At 38.7% G+C, this 19774-nt stretch overlaps 2 protein-coding genes across 3 annotated transcripts in view; one reads left to right on the forward strand and one right to left on the reverse strand.

The window, feature by feature from the left end:
• The window catches only part of Trak2 (trafficking kinesin protein 2), a 56685-nt gene extending 55920 nt beyond the window's left edge, over positions 1–765 (reverse strand). The window contains exon 1 of the mRNA XM_069995820.1: positions 526–765. The gene's annotated coding sequence lies outside the window, so the exon portion shown is untranslated. The remainder of the gene's footprint in view (positions 1–525) is intronic.
• Positions 13–19238, forward strand: Stradb (STE20 related adaptor beta). 2 transcript variants are annotated; one of them, XM_069995822.1, is made up of 12 exons: positions 13–284; positions 4175–4274; positions 6668–6748; positions 8777–8876; positions 10709–10830; positions 11735–11843; positions 13250–13373; positions 14971–15142; positions 15434–15538; positions 15700–15944; positions 17267–17309; positions 18316–19238. In XM_069995822.1, the coding sequence occupies exons 2-12, from the start codon at positions 4263–4265 to the stop codon at positions 18457–18459; spliced, it is 1257 nt and encodes a 418-aa protein (XP_069851923.1). In that variant the 5' UTR covers positions 13–284; positions 4175–4262; the 3' UTR covers positions 18460–19238. The 2 variants fall into 2 exon arrangements, with proteins under 2 accessions (XP_069851923.1, XP_069851924.1); XM_069995823.1 differs by having other exon boundaries at positions 4180–4274.
• Positions 19239–19774: the final 536 nt, after the last annotated feature.

Here is a 19774-nt window from a genome sequence, read left to right on the forward strand (position 1 = left end):
GCAGCAGCTGGGGCCTGCGCCCGGCCCGGGGTGGGGCGAGTCCCGGTCCCCGCCGGCTGTCTGGGGCCGGGGCAGAGTTCCAGGCCCACGGCCCCCGCGTCGTATCTGCGCCGCCGTATCTGTGGCCCGCGCTGGGAGCGGGCCTTGCGCGCTCGCTTTTCCTGTCCGCGAGCCCGAGGTCCCAGGTTTCGGGGCTCCGGTGCCCTCCCCACCCCCCGCCCCCACCCCCGACAGCGCCGGCAGCTGGAAGAGTCGCTGGCCGCGGTCGCCGTTAGGGTAACGAGGTGAGGCAGGCGGGGAGGGAAAGGTGTAAGGGCCGGTGGGGAACAGAGAAGCCTCGGGCCAGAGCTCGCCGCCCTCCCGGAGCGCGAGCTGGCACGCTCGGCCGGCGGAGCGTGGCCCGAGTCCGGCCCGGAGCGCCGCGCGGTGGCGGGGTCGTCCGGAGGCCGGGTTCCCGGTGCCCGGGCATGGCCGTGCCAGGTGCACCCGCCGAGTCTCCGCGGTGTCCTCTACCCTGACTCTCACCTTTGGCCTCGATGACCAGCCTGGCGCTTTGCAACCAGAAGGCTCGCTCTGCCGCCGCAGCACGGCCAGGGATGAGTCACAGAGCGAAATGCCGGAGCGTGGCGGGTCCTGCCGGCGCTCGGCGTTGTTCTCCGCGTGGGGTGTGTGACTGCGTCCAGTGCCTTTTCCTCCACGCTTCCGAGGGCGTGTGACTGCGCCCGCCTCGCACGCGCCGGGCGCACGCGGGGCGCGCAGGACATGTTTCTGGAAAGCCTTAGTCACCCTTCTAAGTTTGGGACAGTCTACCCTGCCGAGAATTGCTCGGATTAGGTTTTCCGAGTGTCCGAGATAATTTTGCATATTAATTTTGAAGCTCCACAGAGTAAATCCCCCCCTTTTTAAAAATTTTGCATTCTCTCATGGATGCATTTCCTATCAGACACTCAAATGAACTCCTCTGAAGTTCTATAAATAGGGAGAGCCTTTCGTGTCCCCTGAAAGTGTTAGCCTGTCAGTTTTGAGACTTCAGAAGAACCATTCTATTTTGGAACAAGTACAGTCAGTGAAGCTCTAGGGTAATTTAGGTTTTTAGACACTCGTGCAAGGGTCTACTCGGAGTTAGTGTAAATAGATTTAGAAGGATAGGTCTTTTAAGTATGATTTATATGTGTGGTACAGGTTATGGGTCTTGAACTCAGGGTCTGAGCGCTGTCCCTTAGCTTTTTACCACTCAAGGCTGGTGTTCTACCACTTGAGACACAGCTCCACTTCTGGGTTTTAGATTCAAGAAAACACAAAAACCAAAATCAGAAGTTTCTAGGCCTTTTTAATTGGAAAAAGCTCATGGATTTTTCTGTACTAGCTGGCTTTGAACTTCAACCCCCAATCCTCAGATCTCAACCTCCACAGTAGCTAGAATTACAGGCATGAGACATACTAGCTCTGGGCTTAAGTATGATTTTTTTTTAAGGGAAAAAGTTTGTAGTCAGACTAGTGAGAGGCACATAGGAGCAAATTGAGAGCAAATCTTCCACTCCACTCCTTTGCCAGGTGCAGGTGCTTTCTTGACCTCGAAGTGTCTTGTAAAAATATCCCTTAATAGCTCAATATCTCTACATGCGAACCCCTGGGGTTAAACCATCCCACAGGGATGATTCTTTTTTTTTTTTTTTTTGTCGGTCGTGGGGCTTGAACTCTGGGCCTGGGCGCTGTCCCTCAGCTCTTCAGCTCAAGGCGAGTGCTCTACCACTTGAGCTACAGCGCCACTTCCGGTTTTCTGGTGGTTTATTGGAGATAGGAGTCTCACGGTCTCTCCTGCCCGGGCTGGCTTTGAACCGCGATCCTCAGATCTCAGCCTCCCGAGTAGCTAGGATTACAGGCGTGAGCCACCAGCGCCCGGCTGGATGATTCTTTTAGTACCAACAATTCTCACAGATTGTGTCCTATGTTTTCCTGAAAAATAAACAAAACAATGTCTTGGAAATTGCTTTGTTGTTAGTTGAACAAAAAGCAGGATGCAAAGTTGTGATAAACAGAAAATTCACTTGTCACAGTAGTCTTAACCTTTTTGCTTTTGGGACAGTCAGCTCCAAGTGGTTAGGACTCTGTTTGCTTTGCCTACCAGTGGGTGTCCCCATTGTGCAGCACGTACCTGATCTGTGGTCGCTAGCCATTCATTAAGCAAATGTGGAATGACTACTGGGTTGTTACACATAACAATGCAAAAACTTTTTTGTGTGTGTTTCTTCATTTACTTGCCTGGCTCCTTAGAATAGAACAAAAGTGTGCATTTTACTGGGCCACAAGTTACGGATATTTTCATGGCTAGCCAACTTATTTTCTAGATAAACCTTATGAGTTTGTCCTGCCACCTCCTCATTTTCCATGTTTTTTTCCAGTGTTGCTAGTTAACGAGCACTTTCAGATGAATTATCTTTTGATCCCAGTCACTCTGGCAGACATTGATTTCTTCATTTCCTAGCACAGCAACTCCTGCCCCTTCAGTTGACAGTAAATTTACTAACAAAGTTAGTAACTTACTAACTTTACTAACTTACTACTTAGTAAGTTACTAACTGGTTCAAGCAAACACTTTCTTAGTCTAGCAATAAAACTGTAGATACTTCTCTACAATATTTATAGTTTACAAAATCCTCCTTTCTCATTTTGCTTAGACTTCATTAACATTAAAGAAGTATGATTTAGATGAAAGAGGTGATAGTGTTTAGTGTTCAACTTGGTGCTACTAAGTTTAGAACATTGCTGCCCTTTCTATTAGTAAAGGCCTAGAAACTTCTGATTTTGGTTTTTGTGTCTTCTTGAATCTAAAGAAGTTACTAGGTTAGAATTCTAAATCTAGTGAACACAGATTATTTGTGGAATGATCTGTATCACTTTCAGACATGGTGGTGTATACATGTAATATCCTAGCACTCAGAAGCTAGAGGATAGAGAGCTCAAAGTCAGCCTGAACTACATAACAAGACCCTATTTCAAAAAATCAAATGAATAATAACAACAATATGTATCTTTTATATCTGTAAAGACATACCAAGAATCAAAATGAACACTAAAAAATCATAAAATAAAAAGAATTAGCCTGCCCCTGTAGAGTGGCTAATGAGGAGATTGGGAGGATAATGGTTCCTAAATTAGCCTGGAAAAAAGTTCATGGGGTTGCATCTCAGCTAATAAAAGCTGGACACAGGAATGTACGCACCTGTCATCCTAGCTATGTGGGAAGCATAAGTAGGAAGATTGCAGTTCATGTTGGACCAGACACAAATGAAAGACCCTATATAAAAAGTAAAAGGGGCTGGAGCTGGGAAGGTGGCTCAGTGGTAGAGTGCTTGCCTTGTGTGCATAAGGCCCTGGGTTCAATTCCTTAGCACCACAAAAGCAGAAAAAGCCGGAAGTGGCACTGTGGCTCAAATGGTAGAGCACTAGCCTTGAGCTGAAGAGCTGAGGGACAGCACCCAGGCTCCAAAGTTCAAGCCTCATGACTGACCAGAAAAAAAGGGGTGGGGGAGGCTGGAGATAAGGCTTTAGTTCTTACCTAGCAAGCTTAAGACTGTAAGTTCAAACCTTTGTACTGAAACAAAAGAAGGCTTAATCTGCTAAAAATAGTCATTTTTACATGAAAACTTTTTTAAAAAAAGAATGTTTTTCTTCATTCCAGCAATAAGAACATATTAACTACTTCTCCAAATTTGCTAATCAGGGACTTCAAATAATTTATGGGTAACTAATGCAATCAGAAAAAAAAATCTAAATTTTTCAAAGTGTACTTATAAATGGAACCATTGGAAAATTTTTGAAGTTTATTTTTAATAAAATAGTTACATATAAATAACAGGTACACACACACACATACACACAGTAGTACTAGTAATCAAGCTTGCTCGGCATATGCTTTACTGAGTGACGCTCCTACAAGTATCTAGAGACTATAGAAATATCCAACTGTCAAATATGTCCCTTTGAACTTGACTCTGCCTTTCTGTTATCAGATCCCATCTAGTATTCAGTAAAGAGAAATGTTCTTTCAAGGAACTTTGCAGGAATGGCTCTCATCCTTCATACCAAGGAATACTAAAGACCAGGCGAGGTCATAGCAACTAGTTCTTTGAGGCACTTTAATATAATCTAATCTTGCCTATTTTTTTTTAAGTAAAGCATTTCTGAAGGTTGAAGATAAAGCAGAAATCTTCTTTTGAATAGATGGATTTTTGTCACTTTCTGTGAACCAAAGCGATTCAATGTCTCTTCTGGTAAGTTTTGTTAACATTGATCTAATTTGTGCCATCAGTAAGTAGTTAGATGTCAGTGCAGCACCTTAGCAAAAGGCATATTCTGAAGTACTGTTGTCCTGGGGTGTTGTGACTTGAATGACTGATATCTTGGTGAATGAATTAAATTCTCAGTAAATTTTTGTATCTTTCAAAAAGAACATCTCAATTTTTTTGTACTCTTTAATACTTTGTCCCATATTCACTTTTTAACATATATCTTGTATGTAGGTGCCAGTCCCACCCACTGATCTCTGTCTCTTCAGTCTTTCAAAATTTCCCAAAGTCAAGCAATACAGACTTTTAAAATAGCCTTCTGGCTTCTCAGACAAAACATTTGGATCAGTTCACAATATGAGCTACATCAAATATCCATTTGTTTTTGTGTGTATAGAAGATTCATGATACTTGCTTTAGAATAAGTAGTTTTCTGTTTTATATATCATATAATGTTTGAATAGGGAATTTTTGTATTAAAACAATGATCTCAGTCTTAAAAATTGTGAGAGATGAGCAGGTCATGTGGGGTGGCGTCCTCATCTTGAATTTGCATCTAAGTGCCAAGAATTGGAGCTGTGGATCAGACTCATATTTGCAAATCTACTCCACTGGCTGCCAAGACTGAGAAACAGAACAATGAAGTTGGAGACTGTCTTCTTAGATATATGGAAATGTATAACATATCTGCCTTTAACATATATACCTGGAAAATACATCGAAGTCAACATCTCATGTCCTAAAACAGCAATGAACATACTTTAAAAAAATCTTTAAATAGTTGTATAAGGGGGTTCAACTCAGTATGTAAATTTACATAGAGCATCTTTTTTTTAAAGGCCAGATAGTATTTTCATGGTACTACTTTTCTGCTTTGTTGCATGCAGAAATGAATAACTGTTCAGATAAAACTTTATTCACACAGGCAGCTGGTGTTTCATTGATCAGTAATCCTGCTCTACAGGATTACTTTGAGTTATAATTTGATACAAGTTTGTCATTTGGAAATTATGTATCTTTAAATCAGTAAATTAGATTAACTGGGAAATGACTTGCTTGGTTATGAGAAATTCTAGCATATTTTAAAATAAAGGAAGTTTGATTACTATTTACTTAGTTACTTATTTTCTTGGACATGGAGCTTGAACTCAGGGACTGGGCGCTGTCCCTCAGCTCTTTTGCTGGTAGGCTAGTGCTCTACCACTTGAGCCACAGTGCAACTTCCAATTTTCTGGTGGTTAATTGGAGATAAAAGTATCACAGTCTTTTCTGCCTGGTCTGGCTTTGAACCATGATCCTCAGATCTCAGCCTCTTGCATAGCTAGGATGACAGGCATGAGCCACAGTGCCTGGCTGTTTAAGTACTTTTAAATAACTGACTATAAAATTGTTAAGTAGACATGGATGGGCTTTAAGAGAATCATTTGGTATTGTACTACACTGTTTATATAAAAATAAACATTGATGAGATTACTGAAAATAATTTCTTACAAAAATCAGTCATACAATTTGCTTATAGTTTTCTTTTGACATTCTTTTTCTTCTTAAATAGTATGAGATTAGCTTCGCCTCATTAGTTGATATGCTAGATCATAGTTACATTCTTTATAGGCAATATATAATAACATCCACAAACTAATGTTCAGGAAAATATGAATTATGATAATACAAGCAATCTCTTTGAATGTGCTTTGAGTTGGACATGTTTGTCATCGTAAGTAACAAAAACTGAAATATACTCAGTATGTACTTTGAAGCAAAAATCTAAGGATCGTGGTTGTCCAGGCAAGAAAGTCTGTGAGATTCTTGTTTCCAATTAAGCACCAAAAGTGCCAGAAGTGGATCTGTGGCTCAAGGGGTAGAGTGCTAGCCTTAAGCAAAAAAAGCTTAGGGATCCAGGCTCTGAATTCAAGCCCAAAACTGGCACCAAAATAAAAATAAAAAAGAAGTAAGTGGTTGGTTTAATGTCAAGAAAGATATACGAGGATCAAAATAAAATTACAATGACTACAATAGAATACTCTTTAGCTAACTATTCAGAAGAAAATAATCTTTAGATAAATATTCTGAAATTTATCAAAAGTGATGAAGGACTTAAAATTTAACACCAAGAGTGAAATGGATTGACAGTAAAATCTCAAGAAAAGAGATGGCAAGAGTCAGAGATTCACCAACTTCAATTCTAATAAGAAATTAGACTTCTGTACACTCTGCTGTTTCTGCTGTTTCTCTCTTCTCTCCCCCATTATGAATGCTTACTTCCATGTTAAATCCTCATACCATTCACATGCATCAGACCTTTTTGCATCCATATTTTCCCTCCACTGGTCCTGTTCCATTATTTAGTTCCATTTATTTAATGTCTTTGTTATTTCTAGGATTGTTTCTGTACTTCACGAACACGAGTTGAATCACTTAGGCCAGAAAAACAGTCTGAAACCAGTATCCATCAATATTTGGTAAGAAATTGGTTGAATACAATTCATGTACCTCCTTTGCCTTCTGTAAGAATACTCACTGGGTCTCTTTTTTTTGGCAGTGTCTTTTCCTGTTTCTTCCTGCTGCTAGTCTGCAAGAGTCTGAAATTGACTCGACCTCTTCTTCCTAAGCCAGCTTTCCCTAAGCAGTCTAACCTATTCCTGTAGTTTTAGTTCCTCAGGTTTGTTATTGCTCTGGGTCTACCTTAGAAGTCCTGAGAGGAACCTGGCATCAAACAGAACCGATAATTACCAGACTGTACTCTCTAGACATGTCCATAAAGTCAGGTATAGGATCTCTATCCCAGGAATATTCTTCAAAGGCACACCTACTGAGTTTGAGTGTAACCTAAATCTTCTCTCAGACCTCACCAACCAATTGTATTTCTTGCTTTGGCTAATGAAAACCAACCTAGTAAGTCATCCTAACTAGAGACTTCAGAGTTGTCTTCACACTGCTTCTGCTCACAGCATTAAATCTTGGTAGACACCAAGTCTTAGGAGTCTGTCTTTTCTTCCTCTCCTTTACATCATCCCCCACACAGACCTGGCCTGTTATAGGGTGACTCACTGCTTACTGACAATCTGCAGTGGGCAGGGACTAGACCACATGTGTCTGCTCCTAGATGTGGAGTCCTCTCCCACAGTGCTCAGATCAGTGTTAACTACTCTACCAAGACAGGCCTGCTTGTGCCACTTGCCAGCTTGAAAACTTCCATTTAGGAGCTACAGAAGTCTATTTTTAAATGATTTTGTCAGGTTATCATAGTTTAGTTATCCATATTATTTGTTTATTATTTATTTTTGCTGTATTGGGGTTTGAACTCAGGTCCTCATGCTTGCTAGGCAGTTATATTTGGAGGACAGTCCTGATTTGCCAAATGATTTGTGTCTCTTATAACTTTGAAAAGCACTCTATCTAGAGAAAAGCCCATCTCTAAAGTTAACCATGCCTCACTCTGACTCCTGAGCTCCCCAGGAGACCTCATACTGGCGTGCGCTTCTTCACCTGGGGAAGCCAGACCCTAAGCTCTTACCCTTAAGTATGGCTTTCTTTTTTACTTCCTTTTGGTTCATTTCATCTTGTGAAAACTTCTTCACCATTTTAATAGCTGTGATGTGGAAGGGGTTCTGTTAACACACCTACTAGTGAAGCATGCAGTTTGTAGGAGAAATGGATATAGCTGATGAGTGGGAGCAGGACCACAGGCATGGAAGATCCTCACAAGTCACTGTAGCTCTAGTATACTCAACACACACCCTGATTTCTCAGCCATTCTTCCCAGCTTCTATACATTTTACTACAAATTGCGCTGGACTCATTCCTTGCTATTTGTAAACCTGCATTTCCCTATCCTTTCCTGCTTTCCATGTAGAAAACTTTCTAATATCAGGGCTGGGAAGGTGGCTCAGTTGTAGAGTGCTTGCCTTGCATGCATGAGGCCCTGGGTTTGATTCCTCAGCACCACATAAGAAAAAAGGCGGAAGTGGTGCTGTGGCTCAAGTGGTAGAACTCTAGCCTTGAGCTGCAGAGCTGAGGGACAGCGTCCAGGCCCAGAGTTCAGGCCCCACGACCAGACCCCTCCCCCCCAAAAAGAACTTTCTAATATCAATTATCAATTGGTAACTTCCCTGTAGATCTAAAAATCAGTTTCCAGCTACTTTTGGTGTCATCCTAATGAGTACCTGTCAGCTTGAAAATACAATATCAACATTTTCTGTTGGGGTGGCGATGTCAGTTGAGAGTCTAAATGTTTATACTTTTTTTTTTTTTGGCCAATCCTAGTTATTGAATTCTGAGCCTGTGTGCTACCATTTTGAGACACAGTGCCACTTCTGGCTTTTTCTGAGTAGTTTATTGGAGAAAACAGTTTCATAGACTTTCCTGCCTGGGCTGGCTTCAAACCACAATCCTCAGATCTCAACCTCCTACTAGCTAGGATTACATGCATAAGCAGTGCTGGGCAATGTTTATACATTTTCTGTTTTCATTTTGTGAAATAAATGCAGGTTGATGAGCCATCCCTTTCCTGGTCACCTCCATCCACTAGAACCAGTGAAGCAATACATTCTACCAATGTTTCTCACTATGAGCTGCAGGTGGAAATAGGTAAGAATCCTGGACTTCCTATAACTAACCTTTCATTGCTTGAAATGAAATGGTTGACAGATTGTTTTATAGGCAATTATTTCTCTGTTCATATTATAGCTTAAAAGTTGGATATCCACTGTGTTAGTTAAATAACTTAATTTTATTATATCACAACAGTGAGATAGGTAGATTTTTTTTTTAAGATTGCTATCTGGAAGTTTTACATTTTCACTGGTACATTTAGAGAAGGAAGATAATACTAAAATACTTATTGTTTCCTTATTGTGGGGAGCATCTAACTTTGTAGGAATAATTTATATTGGGTAGGAATTAAAAACATGTAAACCTTTCAGTTATAATACTTAAGCAAAATTATTTTCTAATTTAAAAATATATATTTTTTGTGTAGAAACCTTTCGCAGTTAGAACAAGATGAGTTCTTGTTTCTAGCTTTTGTATATATACATGTGTTTATGTGTATACAAATATATGTGTATATATTTAATTTGAAACATACATAGTGATTTATTCTCAAAAATAGGATGAATCTCAAAAAAATTATGCGACATTAGTGAAGCAAAGGAATTAATCACAAAAAACTATCTTTTTTGATACCATTTATATAACAAGCAGATCTGTGGTTACTGGGACTAGAGGTAGGGATAGGAAACTGCTGATTAGTATTCTTTTGTTTAACTAGATTATCAAATCAGAGTCTTAGCCATATAATAGCTATGCGATTGTATGTCATTGTCTTCATTTGCTTATGGGCCTCATATCTTACTTTGTAGATTGTCTGTTTAATCCTCTGCCTGCTTCTTAATTGAATTGTTTATTGTCGATTCTGGATGGAAGTCTTATCAGATATAAATATATAAATCAGATAAAAATATAAATATATAAAAATACTTATATATAAATATATAAAATCAGATATAAATATATAAATAGATTATGTTTTCATTTTCTCTCTTTTTCAGAGTGGGAAGCATATTGTAAAATAAATATGCTTTTGAAATTTTTGAAATAAATATACAGAGCTTCCTAGTTTTAAAAAATTCAATTCCCAAGTAAAATTTTATTACAAAAAGAAAATACAATAACAAATTGAAATGAATGTGGAACAAGTAAGTGGATACAACCTTTCTAAGCACAAGAAGGACATACCTGACATAGGAACCTTCCTCTAGGCTTATCAGGCACTCTGAGGCCCTGAACCTGTATTGAGATCTGTGGTGTTTTCAGAAAGGCCTTAGAGAGTTCCTTTCCACTCTCCCCCACATGGCCCTGATCTAAATTAATGAATCTGAGCATGTCTTGGACCCCAGAAAGAAGATGGAAGGCCTAAGTATGTGTGAAGCATGAGCCCTCACTCAAAAATTGTCCAGCAGGTAACAAAATATCTCCCGTTCACCCAAAGAAGTTTGAGGCTGGTGACTAAGAGGTGAACAAGAGGACATCCTCCAATAGGACAAATTTTAAGGAAAGGTCACATAACTTGCATGGATCTAGGGACCGTGGAACTGTGTAGGTAATTCAAACATGGAATGATGGAGATTTGTAATTTGAAACTTAGAAAACACTGAAGACTGGCAAAATCATGCAATTATGAGAGTCAGTTTGGGGCTGACCCTAGTTAGATAGTAACAACTTTCCTTTTGGACAGCTAAAAAAGAGCTTGTGTTGAAACAGCTGGTAAGCCAGATGTCTGAGATCTGGGCCATTACTGCATTGCTGAGATTGACTGAACTCTCATTTCGTAGTGGTGTGTTTTGAAGAGCAGGAATTTTAATGAAATGCACAGCATCAATTCTGTTGGTTGCTAACAAGAATCTTATGTGCAATTCCAGGAAGAGGATTTGACAACTTGACCTCTGTCCATCTTGCTCGGCATACTCCTACAGGAACACTGGTAACTATAAAAATTACAAATCTTGAAAACTGCAATGAAGAACAGCTGAAAGCTTTACAGGTAATGATATGAAGAAGGGACATATTTATTAATGTCTTGTTGAAGAGATTGTATCTGTAAGAATTTGTCTCATGAAATTGGTAGTTCTTTATTTTAGGGAAAGGTAGATTTCTTCAGACTAATATTTAGTCACTAAGTAAGTAAGAATACTTGGATCTGGCTTCCAAGTGAAAGGACAAGTATATTCCAATTTTGGTAAACTACTATAAGTTTGTTCAAGTGAATATCATACTCAGATGCTGGCCTGGAGATTTACAACACCCCAGTTATTCCAATCACAAATAATCATATAGGAGAATAGAAAAACATAAGCAAATGGTATCTTTTTTACCCAGATAAGCAAATTTAACTTCCATATTGATAAATTATAACAGAATTATTTTTCAGGAATATTATGCCATTTTCTTGTCATTAATCATTAAAATTTATGCCAGTTCTGAACCATAAACTCAGGGCTTCTCACTCTTGTTGGCTTTGCTTGCTCAATGCTGGTACTCTACCACTTGAGCTAATCCTCCAGCCTAGCCTCACTAATCATTTTGTGTATAATAGAGGAAAAATTTTTCTTCTGATATTATCTCAATTTAAAAAATATGTGTATATAGATGTTGCACAAATAAAGGAGACTAGAAAAAACTATTAATTGTTCTTTTGTAATGTATTTTGCATGACTCCCTCCTCCCATTCTGTGTGTTTTAAAAAATGTTTACGATAAGAACATAGTCTAGTGTCAAGTGTGCTTATGAAATGGGAATCTTACTTCATAGAATACTTCTGAGATTTAGAGGTCAGAAGAACTAAGAATGGTGCAGAGCACTCAGCAGCTACCACTACTACTGTTGTCTTCATCATGAGAAAAGAGAAATTATTTTAAAATAGCTTGTCTCTTGTGTGTTTACTCTAGAAAGCAGTGATTCTATCCCACTTTTTTCGGCACCCTAATATTACAACTTATTGGACAGTTTTCACTGTTGGCAGTTGGCTTTGGGTTATTTCTCCATTTATGGCCTATGGTAAGAAAGCTGCTTACAACTCATTGCTTAGCCTGAATGCTATTGTTAATACAGATGAACAGAATCTTAGATTTATGACTTTCTACTTTTAACTTATAAACATAAATTCTGATTCTCAGCATCCTGACCTATTTTTACATTTGGTTTATGTTGGTTATATTTGCTTTATTATATTTTATATTTGGTTTATGTTGACTTTTAGTCTTCAGAAAAAAGATAGAATGGGTATGATAATCAAGGAACTCATTCTCATTCTCTGAGAATTTCATGGCTTTACATAAGCCATCTCTTCCCCTCAGTTTTCTTCCTGTTTGTCAATGGGAAGTGATTGGTCCCTGTTTCACCACACTGTAAACTGAATTCATCATATTATAAACATCGTTGTATGTGCCTGTCCCTCACTTGTGCTTCTTGAGGGCAAGGATCTTTTGTATTTTCTGTTTTGGTCCTCAGGTGCTCTTATAGTACTTAGCACAATACAGTGTACAGTGTGTTAAAGAATTAAGTGGATGGATTCTAGAGCTTTGATCTTTTAAAACAGTTTTTAAAATTTTATTGTAGAGGTGACGTAAAGAGGAGTTACAGTTACATAAGTCGGGTAATGAGTACATTTTCTTTTGAACAGTGTCGTCCCCCTCCCTCATACTCTCCCAGTTTAGAGCTTTGATCTTTAGAACAGCTTTTATGAATTGCTTTTGGATTACAAAGAAATCATACGCTACATATATAATGTGTGTGTGTGTGTGTGTGTGTGTGTGTGTGTGTGTGTGTGTGTGTGTGTGTGTGTGTGTGTGTGTGTGTGTGTGTGTGGTGTGTGTGTGTGTGTGTGTGTGTGTGTGTGTGTGTGTGTGTGTGTGTGTTTTACAAGTCCTGGGTACTATCCCTGAGCCTCTCTGTGCTCAAGGCTAGTGCTTTTCCACTTAAGTCACAGCACCACTTCCAGCTTTTTCTGAGTTAGTTTACTGAAGATGAGAGTCTCATGGACATTCCTGTCCAGGCTGGCTTTGAACCATGTTCTTCAGATTAAAGCTTCCTAAGTAGCTAGAACTACAGGTGTGAGCCACCGGCACCTGGCTTATAGCATGTATTTTTAATCACAGAAAATCACTGAGAAATAGTTAGCTTTTTTTCCTAATCTCTTAGGAAATCATTAGGGGGAAAAAATTTCCTACTGGTGTTGGAATCAAATCCAGGGCTTTAATGTAGAAGGCAAGTACTCTAGTTTTGAGCTTTATCCCCAGACCCCCTCAAAAATGTTTTGAAATTCCTGAAGGAAAAGTACTTTTGCATGTGAAAAAATTAGGCACTATAAAAAATAAATGGCATGTGTGCATACCCGGAAAAGTACATCCACAACATACCTAGAAACAAGATCACTTTCAATGCTGCTATTAAAATTCTTTCAGGTTCAGCAAGTCAGCTCTTGAGAACTTACTTTCCTGAAGGAATGAATGAAACTTTAATAAGAAACATTCTCTTTGGAGCAGTGCGAGGATTGAATTATCTTCATCAAAATGGCTGTATTCATAGGTATGCGCTTATTGAATTTTATAAAATGATTTTGTTTTCCAGTATCAGAGTTTTAATGCAGGGCCTCTCACTTAGATTACTCACTAGGCTGGTGCTCTAACCACTTGAGCCATGCCTCAGCTTCTTGCTAACCAGTAAGAAGGGATTGGCTTTGAACCTCAACCTTTCAGATCTTAGCTTCCTGACTAGCTACAGGTGTGAGCCACTGACAGAGGACTAAAATGAAAAACATGTAATGGAAGAGGTCTTTTAGGAAGCTTTGAGGAAGAGGCAGTTGAGTATTAGAATGTAGGGTTATACCACTGAAAGCAGAAAGGAAGGGACCGATGTATTCAGTAAATGTTTACTTTTATATCCATTCACCAAAACTGTTAAGGCCAGGGCATCTGTCCCAAACACTGTCCTTGGTTCTGGGGTGGAGCATCATCTCTCGTGGAGTGCACAGTCTTAGTCTAATGTGGGACATAAGAACCAGGATGTTCAGGAGATTAGCTCTAGGACCCTAGTTAGCTGGTTGTGATTTATTCCTTTCAAGCAAATAAAGAGCTTCTTTATGTACTTTCCAGCTTGTCCCATATTTATATCATGTATAAATTATAATTCTTCCTTGATTCCTTAAAAAGCACCTTGAGATTATCATACTAAATATCATGTCTCTTGTGGCTAAAATTCATTTGAGTAATATTCTGAATGTGAAGATCAATGATCTGAGATACACTAGGACTTTGTTTTGCTTCTGAATTAAATTAATTTTAAATGGGCTTGCTTTCTTATTCAGTTTCCATAAAAGTTTTTCTGTCTTGCTATTCATTTTTAGCAGCATTTTAGTTAGCTGATAACTTTAAACCAACTGTACACTAAATAACTGAAGTTTTCTTAACCATACCAGTCTGTTGACATTCTATGTTGGTGAAAATAGGATGAAAAAAATTAAGGCTTTTTTTAAAATAATTTATCTGGTGTTTAAAGAGAATTTATGGCATCTTTATAAATGATGTTATACCATGAGAAGATTTTACTGTGTAATATTCCATTTAACTATAAATTATAAATTTATGCTTAAAATGTTAATTGGTATTTTTGCAACAGTATCTTAAAATAATAAAATTAGTAATTTGGTCCTATTTTTTATTTGAAAAAGACTTAACAGGGGCTGGGAAGGTGGCTCAATGGTAGAGCACTTGCCTTGCATGCATGAGGCCCTGGGTTCGATTCCTCAGCACCACATAAGCAAAAAGAAAAAAGCCAGAAGTGGCGCTGTGGCTCAAGTGGTAGAGCGCTAGCCTCGAGCTGAAGAGCTGAGGGATAGTGCCCAGGCCCAGAGTTCAGGCCCCACGACCGGACCCCCCTCCCCAAAAACAAAAAAAAGACTTAACATTCCAAACCTTCAGCTTTCAAATATTCTAGTTCCATATTGAGTAAAATAATTCCTACTTCTCTGAACATTTCTTCTATTTTTAATGTGTATTAGATACACTGCTATTTTATAAAGGGTATTTAGTTTCTAAGTGTATACCTCTCTCTGTTCTGACCAGACTTTTATTTTTTCTTCATTGGCCAGATTTCTAGTACTTAGGATTGTTTCTTTTTGTTCTAGGAGTTTTAAAGCCAGCCATATCCTCATTTCTGGTGATGGCCTAGTGACCCTCTCTGGCCTGTCCCATCTGCATAGTTTGGTTAAGCACGGACAGAGGCATAGGGCTGTGTTTGATTTCCCACAGTTCAGCACATCAGTGCAGCCGTGGCTGAGTCCAGAGCTACTGAGACAGGTCAGGTGTGGCTGTGGCATTGGTTTGTCTGTGTGTCTCAAGTGTCTTCTGAGTTTCACTAAAGGACAATTGCATCTTTATACTTGGATATTGGTGAATGGCCTGCTGTAAGACCTTTTCTCTTTCTTGTCAAAATTTTGTTAGGAATATAACATACTAATACATTAGGTAGATCCTGATTTCTTACTTATGGGGTTATTTTCTATCATTCACCATCATTTATCACAACAGGATCTGTAGATACTTTTGTCTATTTACACTAAAAAACTTCAAATTAATTGTGTTGCACAGGATTTACACGGATATAATGTGAAGTCAGATATTTACAGTGTTGGGATTACAGCATGTGAATTAGCCAGTGGGCAGATCCCATTTCAGGACATGCATAGGACTCAGGTAAAATGCCTCTAAAATCTATGAATTTGTCTTTTATATATCCTTACATTCTAGATAATTTCTATAAACCATGTTCATTATAGACTCTGAAGAACTTCATTATCATTTTTGTTTTAGTAATTTTGCCTGGAAAATGTTCGAGAACTTTTTCTTTCCCTTAGATGCTGTTACAGAAACTAAAAGGTCCTCCATATAGCCCATTGGATATCAGTATTTTCCCTCAATCAGACTCCAGAATGAAAAGTTCTCGGTCAGGTGTGGACTCTGGGATTGGAGAGAGTGTACTTGTCTCCAGTGGAAGTCACACAGTCACTAATGAACGGCTGCACACACCAGCCTCGAAGACCTTCTCTCCTGCCTTCTTTAGCTTAGTACAGCTCTGTTTGCAGCAAGATCCTGAGAAAAGGTAATACTGGTCACCTCTACATAGCACAAAATGTATGTGCTTTATATTTTTTGTAAGTTTTGTAAGTTTTTTTTTGTAAATTTTTTCATCAAATTCAAATCTTTTGATAAAAATGTATAATATAGAAAATGTCAATGCTAAGAATCAGTAGAAATAGTAAGCAAATAGGAAGAACACTGGATTCAGAATCAGAATAATTAGGCTCCATATCATTTCCTACCTAAGTCATCTTATAAAAATTATCCTTTTTAAAAAAGCACTCTTCCTAGATACTAATTACATTTCTATTAAGGCATTTTAGAAATGTCTAATCAGCTTAAAAATGTAAGTTGCTGCTCATATACTTGTCTAAAATATTATTAGATAACTATATATTCGTATTTTTATATAGAAGATATCTGTATCTTATTTTACATATCTCTGTCTTTTAGCTCCTTAGTACCTGGTATATGTCTAATATGTACTCAGTAAATGTTGAATATGGCTTAATTGAGGAATACTTCTAGAATTATTTATTTCTGTTAGTTAAATTTGGAACTAAGAATTTGGCTTTTTTTTGTACTAGTCCTGGGGCTTGAATGCAGGATCTGGGCACTGTCCCTGTGCTTTTATGCTCAAGACTAGTACTCTACCACTTGAGTCACAGGTCCACTTCCTGGCTGGCTATCTATCTATTCATTCATTTTTGGTTACTTAATTGGAGACAGTCTCACCAATGTTCCTGCCTAGGCTGGCTTCAAACCTCAATCCTCAGATTTAAGCCTCCTGAACAGCTGGGATTATAGACATGAACCACTAGCACCTGGCTTTTTTCTTTTTCTTATTAATGCTTTAGTATTGGGTTTTATAGCTCTAACATAATTTCTGGTTTTAGTGGGTGGTACTGAGCTCTGAACTTAGGGCTTGGGTTTTTCTAGACATATACTTTACCACTTGAGCCATTCTTTGAGTCTGTTTTTGACAAAAGGGCTACCAAACTATTTCATGTCCTATATATTTGACACTTTCTCCTTGCACTTGTTCTGTTGTATTGCTATGTACAAATACTAGAATTATACTTGAAAGTACAGTTACTTTTCAGATAGAGTCTTACAGGGATTTTTTTGCCCCCGGTGGGGGGGGGGGGCGGTGAGCCAGCCTCAAAACCATTTTCTTCATACTTATGCCTCCCTGATAACTCAGATTACAGTGTGTATCTTTACTTCCAGAGTTTTATTGTTGTTGAGATGAGTTCTAGATAACTAGAATGGGTTCTCTGCTTCCTGAGTAGCTGGGATTATAGATTAAAAATCTGCATTCTGATGTTTATTTCTTAATTTCAGGCCATCAGCAAGCAGTTTATTGTCCCATGTATTCTTCAAACAGGTGAGCTTATCTATTGTCTGTTGCTTAGATGTTTTCAAATACTATTAAAAACCACTCTGTTTTGTTGGCTTAATGGGATACTTTGGCTGCCAAGAGACAAATAGTTATCTCATAAAATTAAAATAAAGAGTACATCTATGTGGAGATGGTGATACTTGTTTTTGCTTTTTCTTGTTTTTGTCTTGTTTGTTCTTTTATCTGTCTTTTGAGGGGACATATACGGGAGCATAAGTGCAGGGACAAAAGGTGAATAAAGGCAGGCATGGCACTCAGTAGACACTATGTAGAAAATGAAGTGCAACTTGTGGGTGGGGATAGGAGTGGGAAACTGGGAAAGCAAAGGAATTGTTTAAATTGTCCAAAAATGTACTCATTACCTGACCTGTGAAATAGTAATCCCTCTGTACAACACCTTAACAATAAAAAAGCTATTGCATTGAAAAAAATCTTCATCAACTCAATGGACGTTCTAAAAGATTTCTTCTGCAAAACAAAATGAGTAAAAACTTATCATATGTCACTATATATTTCGATATATTTTAAATCAAAGAATTTTTTCTTTATTGGTCAGAAATAACAGGAGGACAAAATATGGCAAAAATCAATGTATTAATCGTCCTATTTTCTGATAATCAGAATTAAAGGCATTTAGAGAGTATACCTGAAAATAATTTCAAATATTTATATGGTTCCTTTAAAAATTATTTATTTTTGTCAGTCATGGGGCTTAAACTCTGGGCCTGGGCGCTGTCCCTCAGCTCTTCAGCTTAAGGCTAGTGCTCTGCCACTTGAGCCACAGTGCACTTCTGGTTTTCTGGTGATTAATTGGAAAGAAGAGTCTCGTGAACTTTCCTGCCTGGGCTGGCTTTGGACTGCGATCCTCAGATCTCAGCTTCTTGAGAGGCTAGGATTACAGGCGTGAGCCACCAGCACCTGATTAAAAATGACTTATTGCTGACAAGACTGACATATTTATGTACTAACACTCTTACTTTGAATTTAACAGATGAAAGAAGAAAGTCGGGATTGCATTCTCTCCCTGTTGCCCCCTGCCTATAACAAGCCATCAGAAGCACTGCCTCCAGTGTTGCCTTGGACTGAGCCACAATGTGATCTTCCAGATGAAAAAGACCCAGACTGGGACTTATAGGGCTGCCAAGCCATTTCATGTCCTATATACTTGACACTTTCTCCTTGCTGCTTGTTCTGCTGTATTGCTAGGTACAAATACCAGAATTATACTTGAAAGTACAGTTGGTGCACTGGAGAATCTATCATGTAAACCCCTCTGTCTACAGGGCATGAGTTTCTAGTCCTCTTCTATGTCAGAGAGCCTTCACAACTCCAGGGCAGCATCAGAATTACTCCTCTAGCTACAGTTAGTATCATCTCTTCTTCATTTCTCACACACACACACAGCAAGCTGTGACCCCACTTCTCTTGATCTCTCAGTGTAATTATTTTTGTCGGTTGTGGAGCTTGAACTCTGGGCCTGGGTGCTGTTCCTGAGCTCTTCAGCTCAAGACGAGCACTCTACCACTTGAGCCACAGCACCACTTCCAGTGTAATTTTTGAGCCAGGTTTTTCTACATCTTGCTTTCCTCAGGGTACAGTGCCGCCCAGGATATCTTGTTCTTGCAGATTCTCTAGCCTTTTTTATCAGCTACTTAGACCAACAGGTTAGTTTATTATGGCACCATACCCTTTTCTGGAGAAGGGAAATGTGTATATTTCCCCTTCTTATTATGTTAATGTTAATATGTATTGTAACATCAAACTGAGCCTCACATTTAATGATTCACTTGAAATGTATAGAGAAAATGTCATTTGCTTTTTATAAAAAGGGAGGACCCTAAGCAACACTTTTCTAGCTATGTAAATTATAGATCCTAAATTCATGTACTCTGTGGGTGCTCAATAAAAACTTAATGAATTGAATTATACTTTTATTTATTTTTATTGTGTGGTTTGACAAAGCTGGAACACAGATTCTACTCTTTCTACCCCAAGAAAAGCCATTTCTGAAACAAACTGGTTTACATAACCTAATGAATTAAGGCTACATGGTTTTGGCAGAAGGCATGCTTACCTGTCATGATTATTAATGCAATTTCCTTATAAGCAAGAAGAGTTTGTAATCTGAACTCAGGTTAATAGGGGTTAATATCAGTTGATTTTCTTAATCTATACATCTCACTTCTATTACAAGTTATTTTTGATGTAAGACTAAAAGTTTGAGACCCAAAACATAAATATACAAATGAACAGGTAACTTTAAGCACAGTCTATTTTAAAATGCTTATTGACTGGACCCCCTCAAGAATAAACACTGGGTTTACTCTTGTCAGTGTGCCCACCAAGATGTGCTAGGGTGAAAGCTGAAAGTGAGTGAGTTTAGAATGGACTGTGGAGGAGGAGGGGCTGAGAACCAGTAGAGGTCCCTAAGAGCAGCTGCATGGTGGGCA

Source organism: Dipodomys merriami, unplaced genomic scaffold (genome assembly GCF_024711535.1).
Source record: "Dipodomys merriami isolate MVZ:Mamm:240054 unplaced genomic scaffold, mDipMer1.0.p SCAF_49, whole genome shotgun sequence".
NCBI classification, from domain to species: Eukaryota; Metazoa; Chordata; class Mammalia; order Rodentia; family Heteromyidae; genus Dipodomys; species Dipodomys merriami.

Coding starts and splice junctions, on each gene's coding strand:
- Stradb (XM_069995822.1), top strand. Junction 8,877..10,708: donor TGAGCTGCAGGTGGAAATAG/GTAAGAATCCTG, acceptor GTGCAATTCCAG/GAAGAGGATTTGACAACTTG. Junction 15,539..15,699: donor AGGACATGCATAGGACTCAG/GTAAAATGCCTC, acceptor TCTTTCCCTTAG/ATGCTGTTACAGAAACTAAA.